This window comes from Dendropsophus ebraccatus, chromosome 8 (assembly GCF_027789765.1).
Source record: "Dendropsophus ebraccatus isolate aDenEbr1 chromosome 8, aDenEbr1.pat, whole genome shotgun sequence".
In the NCBI taxonomy this organism is placed as follows: domain Eukaryota; kingdom Metazoa; phylum Chordata; class Amphibia; order Anura; family Hylidae; genus Dendropsophus; species Dendropsophus ebraccatus.
Genome location: NC_091461.1, coordinates 94,809,650 through 94,837,055, shown reverse-complemented (window position 1 = coordinate 94,837,055; position 27,406 = coordinate 94,809,650). Strand labels below are relative to the sequence as shown.

The 27,406-nt window shown below is 44.6% G+C and overlaps 1 protein-coding gene across 2 annotated transcripts; it reads right to left on the bottom strand.

Annotated features, from left to right (window-relative positions):
- Positions 1–1,760: 1,760 nt before the first annotated feature.
- Positions 1,761–6,957, bottom strand: LOC138798753 (bone marrow proteoglycan-like). Of its 2 annotated transcripts, none has more exons than XM_069979330.1 (5): positions 6,623–6,957; positions 5,101–5,345; positions 4,485–4,619; positions 2,872–3,031; positions 1,761–2,032 (listed from the first exon to the last, which is right to left on the bottom strand). In XM_069979330.1, the coding sequence occupies exons 1-5, from the start codon at positions 6,675–6,677 to the stop codon at positions 1,974–1,976; spliced, it is 654 nt and encodes a 217-aa protein (XP_069835431.1). In that variant the 5' UTR covers positions 6,678–6,957; the 3' UTR covers positions 1,761–1,973. The 2 variants fall into 2 exon arrangements, with proteins under 2 accessions (XP_069835431.1, XP_069835430.1); XM_069979329.1 differs by having other exon boundaries at positions 5,101–5,348; positions 6,623–6,950.
- Positions 6,958–27,406: the final 20,449 nt, after the last annotated feature.

Sequence of the window (27,406 nt, the reverse complement as noted above, 5' to 3'; positions counted from 1 at the left end):
AAGGTTTCGGACAGGCAGAGGAATATGTCAATCAAAAGACTTGCTCAGCTGCAAGAATCAAGTGTGGCAGAGCTCAGTGTAACTCCTGCATTGCCGGAAGCTGAGAAGCAAGCGGGTGTGTCACACAAGAGTAAAAACAGGTCTAGTTCACACCAGGCTGCTGCACATTCCTGACTAAATCTTTTTTTGATCAAATTAAAGCTATCCAAAATTTATATAGGTTTTTTAATACAATTTCTTACTTGTCCCATGCAGGTATCACTCACTCTGTCAGAAGTTTTGTAGTTCTATGGTTTCGCTGCCTGTCGTGTTCTGTGATGGCCGCCAATGCCATCTTGGGACGTGACATCATGTCATTGAACAGGGGCTACCCTTTGAATGATCCACTGTCCTGTCCCAATTCTCAGAATCCTAGCAGAGAGCTCAGTCAGTCTTTCACCTCTGCCCTCTAAACCTACATCACGGCCCACGGTTCTCCCTCAGTCCCCCGTCACTCAGTCCCCTGCCTTGAGTGAACGAGAGGGCGCACACTCCTCCACTGCCACCACTCTCTGCTCAAAGAAGTGACATGTCATTTCTTTGAGCGGAGAGGGGAGAAGGCGGACGCGCGCCCTCTCATTCACTCAAGGCAGGACACTGAGCACGGCGGAGAGCTCCGCCGCGGAATTCCGCCGTTCATGCTCAGAGTGAACTGGACCTTATAGAGTAAAAAGCTGCCATGATGGGGTGAGCTTGGTTAGCCACAATGCATAGACAAGCCCTACTGTCCTATTTAAAGTATATTTAAATTTGGTCACTAAAATGTACTACTATTGTATTGTATTTTTAGTTTAGGATTAACTAACAAGTGCTTGACCTTGAGCTGTTGACTATTCTCATAAGGCTTGTGTACAGTGTACTTATTGCTCTTATTACTGAATATATCAATGTATGATATCAAACACTCATGTCAGAGCCACCCCCCAAGGGAAACGACCAAAACCACCATATTAAGTGGCCCCATAAGTCAATGTAATGAGAAGGGAAAATCCAAGGCCAGGTATCCATCCACAGACAGCTGTTTCGGGGTGTTGCCCCTCATCCGTATGGACTGGGTCAACACATGAGTAAGTTGATTATACATAATATGTTTATTATATAATGAATGTGCTCCATGGCAATCATAATAAGGGACTAGGGCAATAAATATAACGGCGCTAGTACTTTAACATGTATATGGGGTTGTGCAATATAATTATTGACATTTATATTTATAGGTGGTATTGCCATTGACAGTGCGGTTATTTATAGTTTTATTTACTCGTCACTGCCATTGTCTATGCTGCAATTTATAGTTCTATATATATAAACTGCTGAAACATAACTTTTGATATGTTGCTGCCCATGGTGAGACCAACAGTTCATTTCATACTTGTTATTATATATTCAGTCTCCTTCCTCCAGTTCTCAGCTGCTGCTTTTTGCTAAAGACACAAATATCTCTGTGTGAGCTTTTCTCTCTTTCTCCCCCCTCCCTTCTGAGACAGGTGATGTAAACAAGTCCCTGACTGGCTTTATCTGCAACTTTGTAGCCTCTCTGTAATGCTGGGAGTTATTCTGAGGCCATGTTGCTAATGAACTTAGCAACTTCAAGCTGAAAGGGCCTATAAATGGAGAAGTCAAAACTGGCAGAACTATACAAGATGATGACTCTAAACTGAAAAGAAAAATCTGTGTTGACATAAATGTTACAATAATAAAAGAAATGGCAGCACACCCAATTGCATGAGAAAGTACTATAGTTTTATTAAAGGCTACATAGCAGGAGGGAGGGTAGTTGAAGCATGGACAGTGCACTGAGGGAGGCCAAAGACTTTTGTATTCCAAGACTCTGCTACTAATCCAACATCTGTACGTGGTAAAAGGTTTATTACATCTTCAGAGCTGGAATCATTCAAAGCCGATGCAGAAAGGGCGATGAGCCGTGCTCATTCTCAGAAAGTGCAGATAAAGGGCAACCGTGTGTTGCACCTTATAGCTCGCCACCTGCCGGCTGAGAGGTAAATAACAGGGTTAGGTTAGAAGAAGACAGTAGAAGAGGAACTGATACAATAACACATGACAACACATAACACATATCACAGTACTTCAGCCGACTTAGGACATAAACCCATGAAATTTTCCGCAGGTCCGAGTGGTGGTCACATGACCCATTTACAGTAATGAAATGTATAGATGCAGCAAAGCTGGAATAAATCACAGGGCACTGTAGGAATAGTGCTGACGAGTGTGCATAAAAACAAATAAAATCCTAGAGCGCTTCTTTAACTCTGTAGCATGGTTATTCCTACACCTGTGTCCTGCCCCAGATTTCTTGGGAGGCACATCTGAAGGCCCTATAACACATACAGATTTATCTGACAGATCATTGAAGCCAAAGCAGGGAACAGTCTATAAATAGAGAACAGTTCATAAAGGAAAGACTGAGATTGCTCTTTTTTTTTTTCAAATCCATTCCTGGCTTTGGCTTCAATAATCTGTCAGATAATCTGTGTGTGTAATAGAGCATTAAGACTGTCACACGACTCAAATGTGGCATAGATTTCTACCATGGATGTCATGGTAAATCAGGCATGTCCCCTCTGCACCTTACCCCCTACCCGCCCATCAGGGGCCAGGGTTTAATTAGCAAAATGTCATGTCATCTGCAAAGTTTAAACCCCCCACCCACGTCCTTATTGACAATTTGGGAATATAACATACTGTATATATACACACATAAATTAAAATATATTGATACGCACTTACTAAAAGTACCTAGTGTACTTCTTTTGCTTATTTTCACAGAAAAAATATAATAAAATGTGGTATTGGTTGTTCTACTGTACTTACATTGTACGTTCATGGCAACACACCGTCGCCCACAGTGTCTGTGGTGGTGTCGGTGGTGGTGTCGGTGATGGCGGTGGTGTCTGTGTTTGCGCCTGTGTTGTTCACAACCCCAGTTGGTATAATCCAGTCTGCTGCCATCAATGTTACGGAATGGAGTGCACTAAAAATAAATTATGTTAGGAACAGAAACCGTGATTAGTAGAAAAAAAATACATAAAACCTAGGTCAATGTACACTGAAGAAATCCACGGGTAAAATCTACAGCAAATCTGTCCATTGTCAACATCCCCCAATATCATAAAAAGCCTTTTAGTTACCTAAGTATAAAGGCCCTATTACACAGAATGATTATATTACCTTACTTGGCTGATTACCGACTGTTCGGGATTTTAATCGTTTAGTGTAATAGTGCAGGTTGAAAGGTAACAATCAGCCGACATTGTGATCTTTCAATATGCAGAAAAATCACAATTATGTCAGCAACGATCTGCTGCCTGTCAGGCCACGTAATAGGAGCGGCGGCAGCAGACCGACGCTGACTTAAATGAGCAGCCCGAACGATCTAAGGATCATTGGGGCGGCCCCTCATGCTCCTCCCTGCTCGCTGTCTGTGTGTGTAATAGAACAGGCAGCAAGATGGAAACAAGGGGGAAGTGAGCACAGACCAGACAGATTGGTGCTTGCTTCACCGGGAAAAATTGTACCGTGTAATATGGCCTTATCTGTGAGAGCCCTGAGCAGTAAGAGTCCTGAGCTTCTTATCAGGACTCAGGGTACAGGTGTTTATTTTATTTTTCCAACATGATCAGTTCCATACAAATTGTGCCTACCATCGGTACTACTTACGTATATATCTGCTATGTCAAAGTAATGATTCATTTACAGTGACGTCACATCACATTACATCATTATTCAATGGCTATTGTAGGGCTTTATACTGTACCTTTAGGGTTCATTCACACGTACCGTATCACAGCAGATTTCATGCTGCAAGTTTCTTGAAGTAAAACCCGATGCAATACGGATTACTGTTAAAGTCTATGGCACTCTATTCTCTGAGCGGATTTTCATTCTTATGCAAAAATGGAGTCCATAGCCATGAAAAAGTGAGTATATTGTGCTGCTGTAATGTTAAAAAATAATACTTACTTGTCCCAGCTTCCCTGGCACCCTTCTGCAAAGTATCTGGTTCCTTGGCTCACTGACAGTCTGCTCAGCCAATCACTAGCTGTGGCAGGACAGTGCAGTAATTGGCTGAGCGGATTTTTAGTGAGTGGTGGACCTGGAGACTCTGTAGGACGGTGCCAGGGGAACACGATTAGGTAAATATGGCTTCTTTATTATTTTTAACATTACAGCAGCATTGGGGATGGGGAGAGCAGCCATATCTTTGTTTAGAAGGCCTGTTGCCCCATTACTGATAAAACTTTATTTTTCTTCATATGTAAATGGGGGGTTTTGACACATTGGTGGTGGTCCTGAAGTCTTCAGTGCACCAATATGTCTATCAGCACCAGCAGCACACCTCCTTATGAATATTCACAAAGGTGCTAAGCAGTGACATCACTCTCTGCCGTCTTACGCATCGCAATATAAAATGCTGTTGTACTTACTCTATTCTTCTTCCAAACACCAATCCAAACCAAGCTGATATTTCTACAGGTTCTCCTCACTATTACGCGCGCATAATTATTTGCTTGACAGGAGTGAATGGAGCTCAGACTTCCTCCTCTACAACGACACCTTTGCTATGAACATAAAACAAAAAGTTAGTAAAGAAATTGTCAATCTTATGTTGCATGACAATAGTAAATGTATGTGTATAGTATATATAGTATGGAAATTGGGTTATACTACTACCTACTGCACAATATGACATATTAAAGAACCTATACTTACCGTTCCCTCTGCCCTTGCAGCGCCACAGTGCCAGACTCCCGGCCGTTGGATGTCATCTTCTCTCCTTTTCTTGGTACGTCACAACTAGGGGGGGAAGGGTGGGAGAGAGCCTCCTAAGCCAATCAGTGACTGCACTGTGTCCTGCCCAAGTCACTGACTAGTTGAAGGAGACATTCATCAGCCGAGAAGTGACGTAAAAGAGGGGGAGAGATGAAGAATCTGGTCGCAGCCCGGGATCTGGATGCAGTGCTGCAAAGTTCTTTATTATGTGTCTCCCCCCGCCCCCCACTCTCTGCCCATAATGAGTATTATTTTGACATATAAACATACCTGGGCTCTAAAGAAGGGTGTAGGTCTGAAGAAAACATGGACCCCGCAGGTTCCTTTATTAGGACAGACATCACCCACTGCTTTTTCACTAAAATCTGGCTCAGTTTGGTCACTTTTTTGACACAAAGACAAGTCATTTTCATCACTCTCTTCCTCATCGTAAACATCATCAAATGACTCATCAAATGTCTCATCTTCATCGTTGGCAGCTTCAATTAAGTGGTCTGAACTTTCCAGAGCAAAGTCTTCTGGGGAGATCCAAAAAAAAAAAAAATATATATTAATAATAATAAAAATATATATATATATATATATATATATATATATATATATATGTATAACAAATTTGTTAACAAAGTGAATGTTTGCAAGCTTTGTTTGAAAATGTAGTCAAGTTGGCAGCCCCACATCTAAAAACCAAAAAAATGGTATGACACCCGGCCTGCGCTCCCCCGGTGTCCTCCTCCATGTCTCTAGCCGCCTCCAGCCAGCTCAGCCAATTACTGACTGTGACCGGACAGCGCCGCAGTCAGCGATTGGCTGAGCGGACTGTCATTCTTCTCTAGAAAGTGACAGCCTGCTCAGCCAAAATTTTGGCTGCGGGCAACTCCAGAGATCAAGGACACTGTGGGAGGGCAGGCAGGTAAGGAGAGATGAGCGAATAGCTTAACTGTACTAAAAATTTGTGAACCTGCCCAATAGGTAGATTCTGTAGGTAATCCCCCAATTAAGTAGATAGCCCTAGTATATAATGAACCCCCCCCACTCACCTCCCCCTCAATAGCTTTGAAACCAGGCCCTCTTCTTCCCCCTCCTCGGCCCTGACTTTTGCACCCAAGACTCTGTATATATATATATATATATATACATAATTTTGCAGACCAAACTTGGTAAACTGGCAGCATTGGCAAGAAATTGGCAGGTAACAAGTAATGTATAAATATAAAGTAATAAGCTATTACAACTGATACAACTGATGATAACAGAACAAAAGAACTTTGCTATTGAAATTAATGTATTTTTGTTGCAAGTATGTTAAAGGGAACTTGTCACCCCGGCTGCAGGGGTAAAGCCTGCCCGACCCTCCCCGTGGAGCCCCTTGTACTTACCCCTTTCTCGAAGTCCTGGACCCCTTCCCGCCTCTGGGAAATCCCCGCCGGATGCCATGCACGCGCTCAGTCATTCTCCAGTCAATGTCTTCAGTCCATATGGGCGTCAGACTCATCTCTGGTGAGCGCGCGCACTGATACTGACAGGGACTTCTCGGTGGCGGGACGGGGTCGGGGGGTAACTATAAAGGGCTCCACCGGGGGGGGGGCATGATGGGGGGCAGGCGGGCTTCACCCCGGCAGCCTGGGTGACAGGCTCCCTTTATGCAGCAGTACTGAATGCAAGTTAGCAGATAGAAGAGCAAATTAAATTTTAGGCTATGTTGCCACACAGTATTTTTGCAACCAAAACCAGGAGTGAATTGAAAACACAGAAAGGCTATGTTTTAATGATTTATGTTTTTTTAACTCACCAGTTTCTTGAGCAAAGGTGGTCCCCACCAAAAGCAGCAGTAGAAGGCTCAACATGTCTGCTAGGTCTCTTCTCACACTTCTGGTGCTCTTCTACAGTTGTGTTCTGCTTTCTTCTCTTTTATAAATGTATTTTAGGAACTTGACAGCTCAGATGAAGTTGCCTATAAAGTTGGTAAGAAATGGCGCAAATTCTGATAAAACCAACATAACCGATTACCTAAGTGTAATGTCGAGACCATTAATGTTACCTCACATGTTACTTAGTATTTGGTTTATGTTGATAAGAAAAACTTGTTATATGAATTTAAAATTATATTAAAAGCACGGCCACTGCCGGATAAGAGGTGAATTCATCCCTTCATCTGGAAATTTGTGTATCCATGGTTACGAACTATTCCTTGACAGACATGTGCACGGCCTCCAATGGATCACCATGGAGGTTGTGTGCATTTGTGTCATGGTGTGGTTTATAGCCATGGATACCCAAACTTTCGGATAGAGAGAGGAATTTGTCACTGATCTGGCAGTGACCATGTTGACAGGTACACTTTAAATAATATATTTAACCCCTTAAGGACCGGGCCTGAAATGGCCTTAAGGACCGGGCCAATTGTCACTTTTACATCTTTGTTTTTTCCTCCTTGCCTTCTAAGACCCATAACACTTTTATTTTTCCACCTACAGGGCCATGTGAGGGCTTGTTTTTTTCAGCAACAGGTGCACTTTCTAATGGCATATTTCAATCTGCCATAAAATGAATGACGGAACCCCCAAAATATCAGACAAGAGTGGTGCAAAAGTGACCATGTTTTTGTAGCACTGGATAACCCCTTTAACAAAGGCATGGTGGTTGAAGATGCAGTGAGTGTTGGCAAGGTGTTGACAAGGCTACACAGGATCTTTGAGTGGGCCAAGGCTCTGAGACAGTAATGGGTCCCAAATAGTAATGAGCAAACTTGAGCCAAATGTTTGGGTTTGGCCCAACGCGAATGCTCAGCATTTGACTCCTAGTGACTGGAGAAGTGTGATTCAGTCCTAGGGCTGCCAGGAAGCCTATGGCCTATGGCTGTAACATGTTTTTCAGGACTCCCTAGGACTGTTTCTTACCAATTGCTTCACAACTAGAGATAAGCTGAAAATCAGCCTTCAATTTGATTCAGATATGATAGACGATCTTGGATTTGGGCTGTACCCTTACTGGGCTGGATGAAGAGGATTCCTAGCTTCTGTACATACTAAGTGGTAAAGCATACATTGTATGCCTCAATGATCAGCCCAGCAAATGTAGTATAGGCATACAGCATTGGTGTTTACCTCTAATTTTCCCTCAGACACTTGCTGGCAGCCTGGCCAAATGAATGGTAGCGGAGTGGGAAGACATATGATTTAAGTTGCCACAAACTATAAATACAGAAACACGGACTCCTGAAATACAGCAGTAGTCTCTGCTCCTGTATACTCACTGAGAAGTGAGGTATACGTTTGCCCTACGAATCTGAAAAAAGGCAGAATGCTGGGACCAGCAAACGTTAATGAGCAGTAATGCTTGCCCTATATTTTTTTGTACTGGCTAAAGAACATGCAGCACATCCAAGGGCATTAAAAAGTACTATTGTTTTATTATAAGTTACATAGTAGAAGGAAAGGTAGTTGGAGCATGGACAGTGCATAGATGGAGGCCAAAGACTTTTGTATTCCAAGACTTTGCTACTATTCCAACATCTGTACATGGTAAAAGACTTAGTATGTCTTCAGAGTTTAAAGAGGGGCAGTGAGCAAGGTTAATTCTTAGTAAGTACAGATAAATGGCAACCGTGTGCTGCACCTTATAACCCAAGACTTGCCACCGGAGAGATAAGGTAAGATGAAGACAGTGGATGGGGAACATATGCAATAACACATGACTGCAGGACAGGGTCGGCATTAGGAGAACATGACCTGTGTGCCCTTACAGAGCTCCTCATCCCATCAACCAAAAGGGGGCACCACCGGGTGTTGTGCCAAACTCTTTAACTCTGTGGTGGACTGACTCACTGGAGGATCCACCTGTCCTGGACTATACTATGAGTGTACTATATTGTGCTGGTAAAAATTGTGTGCACCTTTAAGATGCCCACATAATTGACTCAGCGCAAGTGGCTGGGACTTCTGTGCAAACTGTCTGGGCCAGGAGAAAGGATAGGTCCATTATTATAGGAGACTACACTGATGGTGGCTCTACTATAGGGGACTACGCGTCTACTGTACAGGGGGGAGTGCACAAAGGAGGGGCCTTTTCTATAGGGGACTGCACAGAGTGGGGTGCCGCTACTATGGGGACTGCACTAAGGAAGGCATCTACTATAGTGGGCTGCACGGGGGGGGTCTTCTGTAGGGGATTGCACATACTAAATGGGGACTGCATGGGGGAATCTATTATAGGGGACTGCACCGAGAAGGTGCATCCACTATAGGGGACTAAACATTGGGGCTTTTCTGTATGGGATTGCACATACTATATGGGGACTGCTTGGGGGCCATTACCATAAGGGACTGCACAGAGGGGGCCATTAGTATATGGAACTGCACAAAGGAGGCCACCAACTATAGAGGACTGCACAGGGGGGGGGGGCACCTACTATATGGAGACTGCACAGAGGGAGCCACCTACTATATGGAGACTGCACAGAGGGCTGGATGGAGGGAAAAAGGGAGAATAAACATCTCTGATCAGAGAAGATGCCCCTTGTGAATCACTGGATGTAACTGCACTCTTTTATAGGATCCGTATGTATTATGTAGTCATATCATTGGTAATATATTTCTGTTTTTTTCAGTAGCAGTATGGAAGCCATATCTAATAACTGTATGTTGGTAATTTTTCTTGGCTACAATGTTATAAAATACATATCTACAGAAATTGGATCAACACCCGTATAAAAATCAAAACTTCTTTATTTTAGACAATAAACATACAATAAAATAACCAAGAGGCAATTCCAAACATGAAAAAAAGTTCCAGACCAAGTGATTAGGGAAACAAGAATGTTTTTTCCTTTTAAAGTGAGGCTATGTGCTGTAAACAATATTCAAAGAAAAAAGTGCAAATAGTGCAAACTGATTGCTATTACAGCTGTATGTGTACCGGACCACAGTATACTAAGGCATGTCTTGCTCTACACCCACATAGTGTTCAGTCAACTGCGTCTCATCAATACCGTCTCTAAACAGCACTATCTATGAGCTTCTTAGTGCATGAAGGTCCGCACTATGCTCAAATGTAAATATAATCACACATATTGCACAAGCCATCTAAATAATCATTGCATCTTAAAGCGACCTTTTTGCTTCCTCAGGGGGCGTTCAACGCCCCCTGAGGAAGCAAAAAGGTTGCTTTACGATCGCGAAACGTGCGTTGGGGAACTGACCAGACCGGTGACTTTATGGGTAAGATGCGATGATTATTTAGATGGCTTGTGCAATATGTGTGATTATATTTACATTTGAGCATAGTGCGGACCTTCATGCACTAAGAAGCTCATAGATAGTGCTGTTTAGAGACGGTATTGATGAGACGCAGTTGACTGAACAATATGTGGGTGTAGAGCAAGACATGCCTTAGTATACTGTGGTCCGGTACACATACAGCTGTAATAGCAATCAGTTTGCTCTATTTGCACTTTTTTCTTTGAATATTGTTTACAGCACATAGCCTCACTTTAAAAGGAAAAAACATTCTTGTTTCCCTAATCACTTGGTCTGGAACTTTTTTTCATGTTTGGAATTGCCTCTTGGTTATTTTATTGTATGTTTATTGTCTAAAATAAAGAAGTTTTGATTTTTATACGGGTGTTGATCCAATTTCTGTAGATATGTATATTATGGGGGATCTCCGTGATTACTAGATGGGATGAGAATTAAATGTAGAACATCATCACTTGGTGATGTGCATTCATCATCCACTGGAGTACCTGTATATATAATGTTATAAAATAACAGTGTATGTATTGGTGCACTTGATAATGTGTGCAAGCACTTTGAGGGCATTATACTGTGTTTGTAGCACTAAAGGAGACATTCTAGTGACGTGCGTTGACACCAAAGAATCTGTGCGGAAAACATACCACGGATTCCGCCACTCGTGAATTCTCGGATTCCGCCACTCGTGACCACATCTGTGCTCGGGCAGATTCTGCCATCCGCCCAAAGAATTGACATGTCAATTCTTTGGGCAGACGGTGGAATGTGCCCGGGCCTAGAATGTTTAGCTTGCATAGCATAAGACCCTATATGGTGAGCCGTCACACCTAAATCTTTTCCTTATGCCTAGTGATTCTGCTTCTTAGAAATATTTTTCGAATTCTTCCAAATAAGGTGCTTAGTGAGTACATGGGTAACTTTAAAAGCTAAGACCAAATTATATAAAACCATGGAGAAACTTTCTGAAGGAACTTATGTAAGCATTTTTATATCTCAGTTTCCACACATGACCAACAGATATAAAATGTGCAATACAACAGCCTGCAATACCGCAGAGAACATTACTAAACCTGATAAAATAAAATAAAAATTTTGTAGACGTATATAAAAAAGTTTTGATTAGTTAGGGGCCGAGGGGGATATTTATGAAACTTACAGCAGGAGCGTACGCCAGGAAGAAGGCACAGATTCGCCCCTTATTCCTGGCGTACACCTGCCGTATCCCCCGCTTGCCCGATGGGCGGGCGGGGGGGGGGGGGGGGGGGGGGGATAGACTGTGACAAACAGTTGGCTCTTGGAGATCCACATATCACATATCATCCAGTGATCACTATTTTGAACTGGATCAGATTCAGGAGAATGGCAGTGACAGCGCAAGCAAGGGAGGTTATAACTGTTATGCACCGTTTCACATCTAATAACATCATTTTGCTGACAGGAACTGTCAAGAGCAGTAGGAAATCCCCATAGAAAACCTCTCCTTCCCTTCAGACTGGAAAACATACACTACTTTTTTTTTTTTTGCTAAAGTACCCTTCTAACAAAGGCATAGTATTTGATGGTACAGTTAGTGTTTGCATGGTGTGGACAGGGTTATCCGGACTCCTAAAAGTACCAGAGGATCTTTGGGTGGGCCAAGGCTTTGAGACAATAATTCACTTTATAAGTTCAGAATTAGACAAGTCTATTTTGAGTTGACTCTGTTTTATGGGTTCATTTTATGAGCTTCAAATCAGCCTTCCATTTGATTCGGATTTGATGGACCATGTGGATTTGGCTGTACACCTGCTGGGCTGGGTGTAGAGGAGTTGTGTGCCTTTAAGTTCAGTCCAGCAAATGTACAGCATTGGTGGTTACTAGAGATGAGCCAACTTTGAGTATGCTGGGTCTGTCCTACATCGTAGGTCTTCCCATTCAGATAATATTTACTGGGACAGTCACCCAGCATGTAGAGAAGAGAAGGTTCATCAGCACCGATGGTCCCTTTCTGTCGCCAGTACTTGCTGGATGCCCGCTGGTAGACCCACAATCCCCAAGTGGGTGTGCGACAATAGTACAGATGCTCATATATATAGTAATTATGTAGACTTGGTTACCAATACATTTTTGGAAGTTTATCTGTGGATGCTGTTGGACTCCATTTGTACTATAGTCACCCAGCATGTGTCTGCAACAAGCCAGAGGTAACCACTAGAGATGAGCAAACTGAGCTCAGGTTCACCCCTTCCTGAACTCACATCATTTGATTACTGGTGGCTTAATGTAACCGGTTGCTTTTGATAATAGTCGGAGAAGGCTATAACCACACAGATTAATAGAAAAATAAGGTATTTAATACAAAGAACAATACTTAGCTGTAGTTACAGATGGTACAGATGCATAGTTGTTTTATCCACAATGAAATGGGGAGCCCCTTTGTATATTATGGTCTAATATACGCCCATTTCCCTCGATGACCTCCAGGGTGCTGGGCACCTTCCATCCATGGTCCCAGCTGAGGCTGGCTCGAAGCTACATACCCCCGATCTTTATAGTAAGTTTGGGTGGGGGTGATGTGCTTGTATGTCTATGTAGACCACTGATGACCATGAATGGAAGTTATCTGATGTTTCTCCGGCCTTGTACATATTTACCAAGCACAATGGGTACCCAGTTTTACAATTACAGCTATAAGGTTCTTTCAGCCATACAACAATAGCAACAAACAACTGTATCCTCCACTGTTTACACTATTGTGAAGGTATATCCCACTTCTGACACCATTATGTAACCGGTTGCTTTTGATAATAGTCGGAGAAGGCTATAACCACACAGATTAATAGAAAAATAAGGTATTTAATACAAAGAACAATACTTAGCTGTAGTTACAGATGGTACAGATGCATAGTTGTTTTATCCACAATGAAATGGGGAGCCCCTTTGTATATTATGGTCTAATATACGCCCATTTCCCTCGATGACCACCAGGGTGCTGGGCACCTTCCATCCATGAAGCCCACTTGCTTCACTTCTTTTTCTTGTATGTCTCTCTCAATTCGCACCAGCAGACAGATCCATCCCACATCTGCTGCGGTCTTCTGCCATTCAAGAGACATAACAAGATGCACCACCAGCCGACTGGGGTCTGTCAGCTGAAATGGTGTCACCATCTTCGAGTGCTGGGTGCCCAGGGTCGCGAACTACACACCCACCAGGGGACTGGACTCGCTTTGTCATCTACCCCACAACTACACATCTCAGCTAACACATACATTATATCCTATTAAACAGTTATAGCAATTCTATGACTATTATCCCACTTCTGACACCATTACGTAACCGGTTGCTTTTGATAATAGTCGGAGAAGGCTATAACCACACAGATTAATAGAAAAATAAGGTATTTAATACAAAGAACAATACTTAGCTGTAGTTACAGATGGTACAGATGCATAGTTGTTTTATCCACAATGAAATGGGGAGCCCCTTTGTATATTATGGTCTAATATACGCCCATTTCCCTCGATGACCTCCAGGGTGCTGGGCACCTTCCATCCATGGTCCCAGCTGAGGCTGGCTCGAAGCTACATACCCCCGACCTTTATAGTAAGTTTGGGTGGGGGTGATGTGCTTGTATGTCTATGTAGACCACTGATGACCATGAATGGAAGTTATCTGATGTTTCTCCGGCCTTGTACATATTTACCAAGCACAATGGGGACCCAGTTTTACAATTACAGCTATAAGGTTCTTTCAGCCATACAACAATAGCAACAAACAACTGTATCCTCCACTGTTTACACTATTGTGAAGGTATATGGCTGGACAGTTGACATAGGTGTGACAGTATACATACACACACACAACTACAATGACTTCTACACACATAGCCATACGAATAAATATATATACATATATATATATATATACACACAAGACATTAAAATAATACATTCCTTCTCATTACATCAATAAGACACTTTAATTTTCTGAAATGAACCCATCCGGTTACACTTAAGAAGTTTGATGCAGTCCTAGGGAGCTCTCCAATACAGTCCATGCTTTTTTTCTGAGGAATAGTGTAGCCACAGGACCTTTGATGACATCATTTAGAATTTCCTGCAGCTACAAATGTGTGATTAAATATGGAATCTCCTCTAAAAAAAAAATAAAAAATCTTAGTCATCTATAAGTCATAGAGACATGTCAAAAGTTTTGATTGGTCTGGGTCTGAGTGTGCCGGCCTGTACCGATCGGGAGATAGAACCTCTCCCGGATCTGTCACGTGATCAGTCTGACTTTTCATAGAGCTCCATAGAGTCCAACTGATCACGTGACACAGAGCCAGGAGAGGGTCTATCTCCAGATCAGTAGAGGTCTGAACACTTAGACCCAGACTAATCAAAACTTTTGCCATGTCTCTGACATTCCAAAAGTTTTTGAAACGACAGTAACACTTCAGGTTTGAGACCATAAAAAACTGTTAAAAGGGAATAATAGTGCGTGCAGATTACATCCCCATAGTTATATAACACTGTTAAGGCAAGGGCTACACTGTCATTTTTTGTAGAGGTGCTGATGGATTTTTTTTTATGGAGCTAAAGCAGTCTTGTGACCTCCTGCTGCGACTTAATAGTTGAATTCAATCAGAAGTGCAAAAAAAAAAAAATAAACAAAAAATCACAGTGTATTAAAGAATACACTAAAAAATACAAGGAATCTAAACATTTCAGGAAGCAAAAATGTTTAACTTGCTTAGCATCAGACCCTATCTGGTGAGTTTTCTCACCTACATCTTTTCCTTATGCCTAGTGCTTCTGCTTCTTAGAAATACGTTATATGTTCTTCCAAATAAGGTGCTTAGTGAGTACATGGGTAACTGTTATGGGTTTGGGACATATTCCCCTTTAAGACCTTGTTATATAAAACCATGGAGAAACTATCTGAAGGAACTTATGTAAGCATTTCTGTATCTCAGTTTCCACACATGACCAACAGATATAAAATGTGTAATACAACAGACTACAATACCACAGAGAACATTACTAAACCTAATAAAATTATAGATGAAAACTAACATTAAAAAAAATTTACATTTTGTAGAGGAATATGAAAAGTTTGGATTAGTTGGCGTCTGAGTGTTCACATCCCGAATGGTTAGCAGAAAGAGCTAGGAGAAGTGCACACTGGGCCTGTTCTCTCCCGACTCTCTACCACTTAATCGAGACGGTCCTATAAAGCAAAGGGACTGTCCTGGACACAGTGTGGAAAGAGAAGTGCTCAGCCGCATGCTTCTCTCTCTGCTTGTTATGGTGATTGACCCTTAGGTTCATTGGACATGAATGTGGCATAGACCCTAGGGTCTCCAAAACTGCTGTATCACCTGTTAAGATAATTCATAGCCTGTTGATTCCAGTGCTTGCCGAGCAGCCATGACACCATTGACTGCATCCAGCTACTAAGTAAATGGATGCATCCCCTGGAGCTCGCCTGCTGCACTGTGACATTTCTATCAGGTTGCCATTGCTATCAGTCTATCATTTGCATAATAAATTCCATCCTTATGTGGCTCTAGTTCCTGAATATTTATTCGGACTCCCATCATGACCTTATACTAGGACTTATACTAGGACTACACTCTTGTGATGATCTTTGTATTTGTTGCTTGGTTTCTGTGGTTCCATTCCTGGTATAGACTTGTCATGCTATCTCCATCTTGTCCCATCCTGCTTTCTACTCCACATAGCTCTGACTATATTCCTGACTTTGCAACAAGTTCTTCACCACAACACCCTTGCCACCAGTCAGTGACTATACAGGAGACTGCACCTTAAATGAGAAGTCCGGCAATTTTTTTAAATTAAAGTATTGTATTGCCCCCCAAAAGTTATACAAATCCCCAATATACACTTATTACAGGAAATGCTTATAAAGTGCTTTTTTACCTGCACTTACTACTGCATCAAGGCCTTTACTTCCTGGATAACATGGTGATGTCACGCCCCGACTCCCAGAGCTGTGCAGGCTGTGGCTTCTGGAGAGGATGATGGCAGAGGGATGCTCAGTGTCCCTCCAGTGCCCTGTGTCCCTCAGTGTCCCCCTGCCATCATCCTCTCCAGCAGCCACAGCCCGCACAGCTCTGGGAGTCGGGTCGTGACATCACCATGTTATCCAGGAAGTGACATCACCATATTATCCAGGAAGTGAAGTTTTGATGCAGTAGTAAGTGCAGGAAAAAAAGGACTTTATAAACATTTCCCGTAATAAGTGTATATTGGGGATTTGTATAACTTTTGGGGGGCAATACAATACTTTAATAAAATTTTTCGCCGGACTTCTCCTTTAAGAATTTGACATTTTTTTTATTAATTTTTTTGCTTTTTGCAAAGGGATAAGGGCGAACACACAGGAGTCTCCTTACACTCCACATCCCATACAGTTTCCTAGAACCTATGTGCCACTGCTGGGTATATATGTATGAAGGTCAGCTCTGATGATATGTGTATTTCAGGGTATTCTGCACTTTGGGCACTAGATGGCACTAACTGTTTTCTTCTATAGCAAGCACATGCTGAAGGATTCTGCAGGGGTTAAGTGTATATGTGACAGTCTGTAAGACCTTGAAAGAAAGTTTGCCAGCCACCCCCCTACCTCTAGGCTTAGAAGAGGCCTGTAGGTGCCAAGGTACCTCAGAACCTTTATTTAAAGGGGTTATCCAGCAAAAATCTTTTGGATTCAACTGGATTCAGAAAGTTATATAGATTTGTAATTTACTTCTATTTAAAAATCTCAAGTCTTCCCATACTTATCAGCTGTTGTATGTCCTGCAGGAAATGTTGTTTTCTTTTCAGTCTGACACAGGGCTCTCTGCTGACATCTCTGTCCGAGACAGGAGCTGTCCAAAGCAGGAAAGGTTTTCTATGGGAATTTGCTGCTGCTCTGAACAGTTCCTGTCTCGGACAAATGTGGCAGCAGAGAGAACTCAGAGAGCACTCTCAAGTACTGGAAGACTTGAGATTTTTAAATACAAGTAAATTACAAATCTGTATAACGGAAACCAGGTAATTTGAAAGAAAATTATTTTTGTTGCATAACCCCTTTAAAAGTCTAAAGGAAAGAACAATGGGCTCAGATTAGTCTTAGTTCTGATTCCAGTGTAAAGACCACAGCGTAACAGTAACTGAGAGTCTCCTGAGGGTGTCCTTTCCAGAGCCTGGCCTGTGGCCGGTGCCTGAACTAACAAAAAAAAAAGCAGCGTTCTTATTTCTACAAGTCCGTGAAAGCCATTTGCCTGCTAAAGCCAAAAAAGGGTTAGCTACCACAGGTGAGGGGATCACACTTGTCCATATTGAGGGGGATTGTCACGCTCAAGTCTTCTAAAGTCTTACCAGTCTTAACAAGGACTTATCTGAAAAAGGTTGGAGAAATAGCAATTCACTGGCGGTGCAGTTTTTTTTGGGCTTGCTAGGTGTTGGAATTAGCAGTGAGCTAGGTGTTTGGGTCACCAACTAGGTATTTGTCATGGTCAATTGAGGTATATCAGTAGGTACAGGGCTGTTTCTCACATGAGGCGAAATGACTTTATTGCTCAGGCAGCAGATATGTAGGGGTTTATAGTGGGGGCTGATTTTAGGTAGTGGTCATAAATTATACCGTCTGCTACACACCGCTGACTTTATTGACCCCATGACCTGCACATGATAGCTGGACACAGATGTAGAATGCAAGGAAGCTAGGACTGCAGACACTTTGCAGGTATTGTTATATGCTTCATACATCACTACACTACAAGTGATCATTACACCTTTAGGCTATGTTCACACGGCATATCAGACCGCCCGCATCAGAGCTTTCCATAGCCAACAGTGAAGCCAGCGGCCGGAGCCGCTTGCTTCATTGTGTGAACTGACAGGGCTTTCTGCGGCCGGAATTCACTGAATTCCGGCCGCAGAAAACTAACCTGTCAGTTTTTTCCGGCGCCCCATGGGATCCCGGCCGGAGCATATACGATGTGAGCAAAACTATGGCCGTAGTTCTGCGGTGAGAACTACGGCCGTAGTTTTATGTAGTGTGAACATAGCCTTATACAGAGCACAAGGTGTAATTGTACTGGAATTGGAAACTTTAAAACCTTTTCTGTCTTGTCCTCGCCAAGGAGGGAAAGTAGTGCTGGAACTGAGTGATAGTGAAGCTGGATTCGGTGTATCTGCTTATTATTATAAGTTGCAGAAAATGGGGGGTGCCATTTCAGGTTTCGTCTCAGGCAGCAGAAAACCTAGAGTACCCAGAAAACCTGAGTAGGTATAAGGCAGCTTCTGTGTATTCTTGACTTGGTTTAGTAGGTTAGGTTAAGGCTTGGTTAAGGTGAAGGTTGGTTTGACTTCACCTAGGCTAGTGAGCTACCAAGGGGCCTTATCAGTGCTGTGTCGACTTGACTTGGCTCAGTAGATAAATCTTGATAGAAGAACTCGTACTCACAGTTTGTAAAGATACTGCCTTCTGTCAGAAGAGATTACAGAGTGCCAGGTCTGGTAGCAAGAGCCCTGGGATTGTACAACCGGACGAAGTAAGCCACTCAAGGTTCCCCTAGATCAAGATCTATAGAGTACTTTGGTTAAGTCACACTTTGCTCCACTGCTGATGAACCTACAACTTCTCTAGAATGTCCTGACTAGATAAGGATTGTCACCCTTGACATAGACAAGGTTTTTGTTATGAGGTAATTATCCCACCTTTAGACTTTAGCACTGCATAACTAGGCTTTGTAGAACCACTGGAGAATAATGACTGTAGCATATCATCCGTGTCAGGGAACTTGGCCTCCAGGCCAGTCCCTGAAGTGAACTTCTGCAGGAATACCACTTCTGTACACTCTCTATACATAAACTAACTGTGGACTAGAGAACTCATCTTAAGACCTTCAAGGAGCTTTTATAGTAGTGGTCGGGACTTGTCTCCCATTGGTGGGGAAGCTTCTGGACCGGACAAGGCCTGAGTGTGTGATAAGCCAGTGTGGTGTGTGGTACCCAGTCAGAGAATTGGACAATAACAACACATAGGTGCCTAGGTAAACATTCTGCTGTGCAAATAGTCAAGTGAATACAATGTAACACATAGACACTGGTGACACGTAGTGGCAGAAGTGTAGCGCGTAAGTCCTTCACCTAGACCATGAAGACTTAGAACAGTACCTGACGACAGTGTGTGCTAGAAAGTAGTGGCACACCTGCTCTGGAACACTACATACTCCCACACTAAAAATAAGCCGTCCACGGCGTGGTGCCTGGAGGAAGGTATAAAATAAATTAGGCACAGCATGGATTAACTTTGAGGAAATAAGGCCAGTAAACATATTAATAACATAGTATTATAAATATATACATAGGTTTAAACATATAAAATGCTCAAAGTGCGAGAGGCAATACTTAAATCGTCCATCAGTGCAATAATACTTAATCAGTCTAATAAGCTGTGGATGCATCAGTCCATTTACACCCAATGGTGCTATGATACATCACTCTATATACATCAACAGCTGTGGGGTAGATGAAGCCGAAACCTTCTTCACAAGAAAAAGGGTAGGGAAAGAGGAAAGTTCACAGAAGAGCTGGGTACAGGGTATTGAGCTGTTGCAGGGATGTTACAATTGGGGACACACAAACAATGACCAATGTGGCCTAGTTTCTGGGACGTGAGTTCATCTCACCAGCAGCAGCAATATTTGTCAACTTGTTCAAGTTGTCATTGTGAGGTGAAGCTCTCTGCCTCTCTAGGGGTAACTCACCAGGATGCCACTTCCTGATATAGTCCTTGTCCAGGGCAGCGGTTCGTACTGGTTCATCCTGGACCGGGAAGAGTAGTGTCGCCTTTACTGTCATCAGATGATGACTCATAGTCCGAACCAGTTTCCACGGTGGAGTTAAGGCTCGCGCTCTACTCACTGGTATCAGGCCGTGTGCATAGTGGCAGCGTGTCCGCCTGGGGTAGGTCCCTTACCACTGGAGTGGAGGCACCGGACGTGCAGCCACAGGTTTGGGATGAACAACAGGCACCACCGAAGACTAAGGTGCCCACTGAGACAGCACATCAATAATCTCTTTTAAAGTTTTAGCCATAGCCATCACAACATGCTACCCCCCCATCCCCCGCCCCTAGCCCCCCCCCCCCCCCCCCGTCGCTATCTTGCAAGTATGTGACATCCTTCCTCGCCAGGCAGTTGTTGTTTCCATTATGCAGCTGAGTGTGCAGGCCGGATTACCCTGTGGGGGTGGGGCAGTGCACCTGACAGGGCTCCTGGCCGAAGATTCGCCTACTAATATTGCGGTACCAGCGCTGAGGAGGAGGGTAAGACACATACCTTCCTCCTTAGCATCCTAGGCGCTGTAGGGGGCTATCAGCAGGTTAGATTAGTCTAACCCGCTGATAGTTCCCCTTTAAGACACTGATACAGTTGAATAACTGAGCATTGGCAGAAGCAAGAGAGCCCTCAGCACCAGGGGCATAGCTAGGGGTTCAGCCTAGGGGGGGCGAGTGAGTCTGAGTGGGCCCCCAACCAACCTTACCCATAGGGAACCTCAGCAGGTGACAAGGCTTTCTGAATAATAAAGGAAATATTCTTCTACATTACTCATAGTGGATAAGGATAAAGAGCAGTGTGAGAGGCTTCTGTACATTTCACATATAGAACCACAAAAAAATTTAAAGTGCTTAAGATTAGAAAAATATAGCTGCCTTCTTCCACAGACAGCACCACTCTTGTCCTCAGTTGGTGTGTGGTATTCGACTGAAGTGAATAGTGCCAAGTTGTAATACCACACACAACCTAAGAGCAGGGGTGGCGCTGTTTTGGAAGAAAGCAACTATGTTTTTTTCTTAATTCTGGAGAACCCTTTTAACCAGATTATCTTTGCCTAAAAATAATAGTGGTATAGGTAATATGTTTTTAGACATTAAGGCTATGTTCACACTGCGTATGAGTCCGGCCGCATTTCGTACGCAGCCGTATATGTGCGGCTGAAACTACGGGCGTGGGAAAAATCGACATGCGCTGGATGCGTACGAACCGCGAACATACGCCCGTAGTACAGTTTTGCTTCCCTAGCTTGTTTCGAAGCGATCTGAAACAGGTCATTTACTTGGAAATCTTCGCCCAGCCCAATAAAACTCACAGAACCTTTTGGATTGAAAAATCAAGTTCAATTTGGCTGAAATAAGTACTTTGTACGGGACCGTATGGAAATCCACGGCCGTGAGTTGGAACATTTCCGTCCTCAAACAATGGTCTTGTTCATTTTTCATGGCGGCGTATACGATCCGGTCGTAAGCTCATAAGCAGTGTGCATTGTGCGGCCGTATATCGTATACTTTCAAGCGAACGCATCAACCTCAAAACTATGTGCAGAAACATACGCAGTGTGAACATAGCCTCAAAGGGGTGAGCTGGTTGTGATCATACATGTAGAATCCAAGATATGTGATGAGCTGCTAGATATCCATTTTCTATCTATCTATCTATCTCCAATCTATCTATCTATCTATCACATTACAGGAGAAGATACACTCACCGGCCACTTTATTAGGTACACCTGTCCAACTGCACGTTATCACTTAATTTCTAATCAGCCAATCACATGGCCGCAACTCAGTGCATTTAGGCATGTAGACATGGTCAAAACAATCTCCTGCAGTTCAAACCGAGCATCAGTATGGGGAAGAAAGGTGATTTGAGTGTCTTTGAACGTGGCATGGTTGTTGGTGCAAGAAGGGCTGGTCTGAGTATTTCAGAAACTGCTGATCTACTGGGATTTTCACGCACAACCATCTCTAGGGTTTACAGAGAATGGTCCGAAAAAGAAAAAACATCCAGTGAGCGGCAGTTCTGTGGGCGGAAATGCCTTGTTGATGCCAGAGGTCAGAGGAGAATGGGCAGACTGGTTTGAGCTCATAGAAAGGCAACAGTGACTCAAATAGCCAACCGTTACAACCAAGGTAGGCAGAAGAGCATCTCTGAACGCACAGTACGGCCAACTTTGAGGCAGATGGGCTACAGCAGCAGAAGACCACACCGGGTGCCACTCCTTTCAGCTAAGAACAGGAAACTGAGGCTACAATTTGCACAAGCTCATCGAAATTGGACAGTAGAAGATTGGAAAAACGTTGCCTGGTCTGATGAGTCTCGATTTCTGCTGCGACATTCGGATGGTAGGGTCAGAATTTGGCGTCAACAACATGAAAGCATGGATCCATCCTGCCTTGTACCAACGGTTCAGGCTGGTGGTGGTGGTGTCATGGTGTGGGGAATATTTTCTTGGCACTCTTTGGGCCCCTTGGTACCAATTGAGCATCGTTGCAACACCACAGCCTACCTGAGTATTGTTGCTGACCATGTCCATCCCTTTATGACCACAATGTACCCAACATCTGATGGCTACTTTCAGCAGGATAATGCGCCATGTCATAAAGCTAGAATCATCTCAGACTGGTTTCTTGAACATGACAATGAGTTCACTGTACTCAAATGGCCTCCACAGTCACCAGATCTCAATCCAATAGAGCATCTTTGGGATGTGGTGGAACGGGAGATTCGCATCATGGATGTGCAGCCGACAAATCTGCGGCAACTGTGTGATGCCATCATGTCAATATGGACCAAAATCTCTGAGGAAGCTTCCAGCACCTTGTTGTATCTATGCCACAAAGAATTGAGGCAGTTCTGAAGGCAAAAGGGGGTCCAACCCGTTACTAGCATGGTGTACCTAATAAAGTGGCCGGTGAGTGTATAAGAGGACAATGATCACATGTCCTTCATGCACCAGCATCTTCTCAGCCCCGCCCCCTGATGACATCACCACAGGTCCTTCATCCACAAGAATCCTCTCCAGTTCTCAGCCCCGCCCCCAGTGGCGTAGCTACAGGGGTCGCAGCGGTCGCAGTTGCGACCCGGCCCGCCAGCCAGGGGGCCCGGCTGGGCCCCCCATGCCACCTTGCTGTGTCCTGGAAGCTGCTTGCATTCATGGGTCACACAGAGCCATGGATGCAAGCAGTTACAGCCGGCGTCCCGCCGGCGTCTATGCGTTCTTGGTCCGCACCCCACCCGTTCTCTGCCCACACACATAATTGCCATCAGTCCCGGGTAAGCCCCGCCCCCATCGCGGTAAGCCCCGCCCCCGGCGCACACCGCGGGGCTAACTATCCAGCAGAGTACACAGGGCCAGAGGAGGAGAGACGCCATGGACAACAGGAAGTATGGTAAGTATAATGGGTCAGTCTCTTACCATATTTCCAGTTGTCCATGGTGTCTCTCCTCCTCTGGCCCTGTGTAGTTAGCGCCGCGGTGGGCGCAGGGGGCGGGGCTTACCGCGACAGGGGCGGGGCTTACCAGTGACTGATGGCAACTACTGGCCGGTCACCGGAGCCAAGTGAAGTCTGTGTCCTGCCCGTTCACGTCGTGCCACTCTGTCTCTGTGGTGCCGTTCTGTGAGTTGTGTGTGTATAGTGCTGTGTGTGGTAAGCCTGTGCTGTGTCCTGGGTGTGTGGTGGGCTTGTGTGATGTGTCCTGGGTGTGTGGTGGGCTTGTGTAATGTGTCCTGGGTGTGTGGTGGGCTTGTGTGCTGTGTCCTGGGTGTGTGGTGGGCTTGTGTGATGTGTCCTGTGTGTGTGGTGGGCTTGTGTGCTGTGTCCTGTGTGTGGGGTGGGCTTGTGTGCTGCGTTCTGTGTGTGGGGTGGGTCTGTGATGTGTCCTGGGTGTGTGGTGGGCTTGTGTGCTGTGTCCTGGGTGTGTGGTGGGCTTGTGTGATGTGTCCTGGGTGTGTGGTGGGCTTGTGTAATGTGTCCTGTGTGTGTGGTGGGCTTGTGTGCTGTGTCCTGTGTGTGTGGTGGGCTTGTGTAATGTGTCCTGGGTGTGTGGTGGGCTTGTGTAATGTGTCCTGGGTGTGTGGTGGGCTTGTGTGCTGTGTCCTGTGTGTGTGGTGGGCTTGTGTAATGTGTCCTGGGTGTGTGGTGGGCTTGTGTGCTGTGTTCTGTGTGTGGGTCTGTGCTGTGTGCATGTCTGTGGTGGGCTGTCTGTCTGTGTGCTAGTGCCATCCTCTGCCGGGCCCATACCCTTAGTTCGTGGTCATAGAGTGGATGCTCTGCCTACCGATGCCACGCGTGGCACACCTTCAGCTTACTAGGGAGGAAGAAGGAATGCCTGAGGACTGCAGAGCCTGGTGAGTATGTATTTTTTTTTACCTACATGAGGGGAAATATCCACCAGGTTAGCATGGTTGGGGTGAGGGGTCTTACAGCCAGGGGTCATGAGACATGGGGGCACGATTACCCCTTTAGGAGGGGAGGAACTGCCTACATGGAGCATACCAATTTACTGTGGGGGGGGGGGGGGGGAGGCAACTACCAGGGGACTACTTACAGGGGGGATGCACAGAGGAGACCTACAAACTATATGGGAGCACATAAGGGGCTTGTCTGTTATTTGGAGGGACATATTAAGCATAATTACTTACATGAGGGCACAGAGGGGCACTGATACTGTGTGACGCAGTACACATGGAGAGTTATTGTAGAGATGAGGACAATGTTGTGGCGAGGAGCCTAAAATGTTTTTCCTAGATCCTGTGGAGACGAGTCATGGCTGAAGACGTTTTTATGATGGCCGGGCAAGAAGGAGAAGAAAAGGAAGAGTGAAGAACTCCGACTTGCAAAAAGGTCACAAGAAGAGACAACGCCCCCTGTGAGTTACTGAATGTATCAATTAAAAAATCTGCAGAATCCAGCTGTCACTGCTGAAGGAGAATGTTATATAGTAGATTTTATGCAGTAACAGTGCAGTAGTATTATGCAATGGCAGCGTGGAGTGAGGGTGTTAGGGGGATATGTAGGTTTGGAGTGGTATGGCGTCACCGGTCAAGGGGGGGCCCCAAATTGAAGTTTTGCACCAGGGCCCATGACATTTTAGCTACGCCCCTGGCTCCTAGTATTTTCCTGTAAAGACACGTGAAGGGTCTGCAGGATATTGGAGAAAGGGTGGGCTTCTCTGTCAGGGTCTTTCTGTCCATTGGTTGTGTGCTCAGCCCCATTACATAGAAGTGATCTGCAATACTGAGTACAACATATGCAGAGGAGTGAGGAAAGACTAGTTGCTTCTCTTACTCCATGCATTTCATTACCTGTTAATATTATTAAAGGGGAATTATCAGCAGGTAAGACAATACTAACCCGCTGATAGCTCCCTAGTGGGCACGGGGCTCTGAGGAGAAGGATATGTCTGTTACCTTCATCCTCAGCTCCATTTCCATGCAGATAGTTGTGAAATGCCTGGTAAAACTTTAGAAGCACTGGGAGCGGGGCTACAGCTACTGCCCCTCCCCCCAGCACTGATCTGGCCTGCCCCCATCCATTGACAATCATTAAAATAGGCCTCCGCATGGCAGTCTGATCCCCCCAATGACTATTAATGGAGTGGGGATCACCGCGTTGGGGTGGGGCTATGACCCCCAGCCACTCGGTTCTTGGGGTAGCTCTGCCGCCAGTGCTCCTAATGTCTTACCAGGCAGAGGATTTCAAAACTAAACAGCAACAACACGGAGGAGGAAAGTAACTGACATACCTTCATCCTCAGTGCCCTGTGCCCACTAGGGAGCTTGATAGTTCTTCTGATAGTTCCCCTTTAACAAACCTTTTTTAAAGGTCTTTGGAGGGACATGAAATAAAGCTTGCCTTCATTATGAATATAGTGTAGGAAGATACAAAATGCAATAAGTCTGTTTAACCTCTGAAGAACACAGTGGAATTCTGCCTTGAAGGGGTTTTCCGCTCAAACATAATTTTTGATGTTTCTGCCCAAGGTGAGACTAACATTTCTTCTATACTTATTGTCTATTCTGTCTGCTTCCCCCAGTTCGCAGCTGCTGCTTTCTGCGGAAGACACAAAAATCTGTGTATTAGCTTTTCTCTCTCTCCCCTTCCTCCCCCCTCCCTTTTGAGATAGCTGATGTAAACAAGTCCCTTTCTGCAACTTTGCAGCAATTTTTTGTCCGCAGGGATAATCACAGTGAGTTCATCAGCAACTTGACCTTCGATTAACCCTCCCAGCATTACAGAGAAACTACAAAGTTGCAGCTAAAGCAAGTCAGGGACTTGTTTACATCACCTGCCTTGGAAAGGAGGGGGAGGAGAGGGGAGACGGCGAGAAAAGCTCACACACCGATTTTTGTGTCTTTAGTAGAAAACAGCAGCTCAGAACTGAGGGAAGGAAACTGAATAGATAATAGCAAGTATGAAAGAAAATTTTAGTCTATTCCATATGAGCGACCATCCTAATTGGAGGCAGCGTGGAGCACAGACACTATTGTAAGTGACACTCCACGCAACCAGAGTGCAGCAGTCCCAGTGAGGCCGTCAGGCTTTCCAGAGCTCTTTCCAAGATCCCTTAGTGGCCGATCGTCTTGTGTGCTAGGAAGAAGACCACCCTCTCCTGCATCAGCACCATCTCCTTCTACTCAACCCCTGTCATCTGGAGATGGTTTGGAGAGAAGAAGGAGCGGAAGTAGGACATCAGAAGATGACTGGAGCTCCCAGATCCGGGTGAAGTATGTTCTGAGTGTAGGCTCCACTGTCCAGGAGTTCTACGGATACAAAGCGTATGGCTTCCTAAGGGATCTCCATCATGGCCGTACCCTGTTTGTTGGCAGGAGCCCCTTAAAAAGAGACTACCTCCCGGAGTTCATGCATAATCTTGAACCCAGTGAGGAGGTGGAGTACACCCTGTGAGGGCCCTGTAAATGGTGGGCTGCTGCAATCACCAGGCCGGGTGTGTTGCCACCATAGCCTTCCTTTGCCCCCTTGAAGTCTAAGGAGGGGGAAGAAAGTCACCCGCATCCATCTCAAGCCCTGGTTGACACACCCGAGGGCCTGTGCCTGAGGCCATACCTGGCTTACCATTGAGGGTTGCTTGTAATTTACCCCGCTGCGGAATATGCTAATTTATTAATGGCTATATTGACACTAGGGAAAGAAAGAGCAAAGTGGTCTGTGATTGCCGCATTTTAATTGACCACAATGCCGTGCATTGAAGTCAAGAAGTGACGATCGTCCAATGCACACAGTGTATTAAATAACAGACGTTGTCTGACAGCAAAAAAAAATATCACAATTATTTTCGGACGTGTTTTGCAAACAATGGACGTTATTTCTTAGTTATTCACGCACAATAAATGGAAAACTTTTTTTTAATCTATGTGTACTGGAATCTAATAGGACGGGTGTTGGCTCAAAATACTCAGGCATGCCTCTCCCTGATTGGTCTGTTCACATGTTCGTCCACTGCACTTTCTCTCCTGTCTACTGCT

Excerpts from the sequence above, each read along its gene's own strand:
- LOC138798753 (XM_069979329.1), bottom strand. The coding sequence starts at position 6,677 with ATGTTGAGCCTTCTACTGCTGCTTTTGGTGGGGACCACCTTTGCTCAA. Across the intron at positions 4,620-5,100 it reads CACCCTTCTTTAGAGCCCAG|CAAAGGTGTCGTTGTAGAGG; the intron begins GTATGTTTATAT and ends TTATGTTCATAG. Across the intron at positions 2,033-2,871 it reads TGTTGCCATGAACGTACAAT|CCGGCAGGTGGCGAGCTATA; the intron begins GTAAGTACAGTA and ends TTTACCTCTCAG.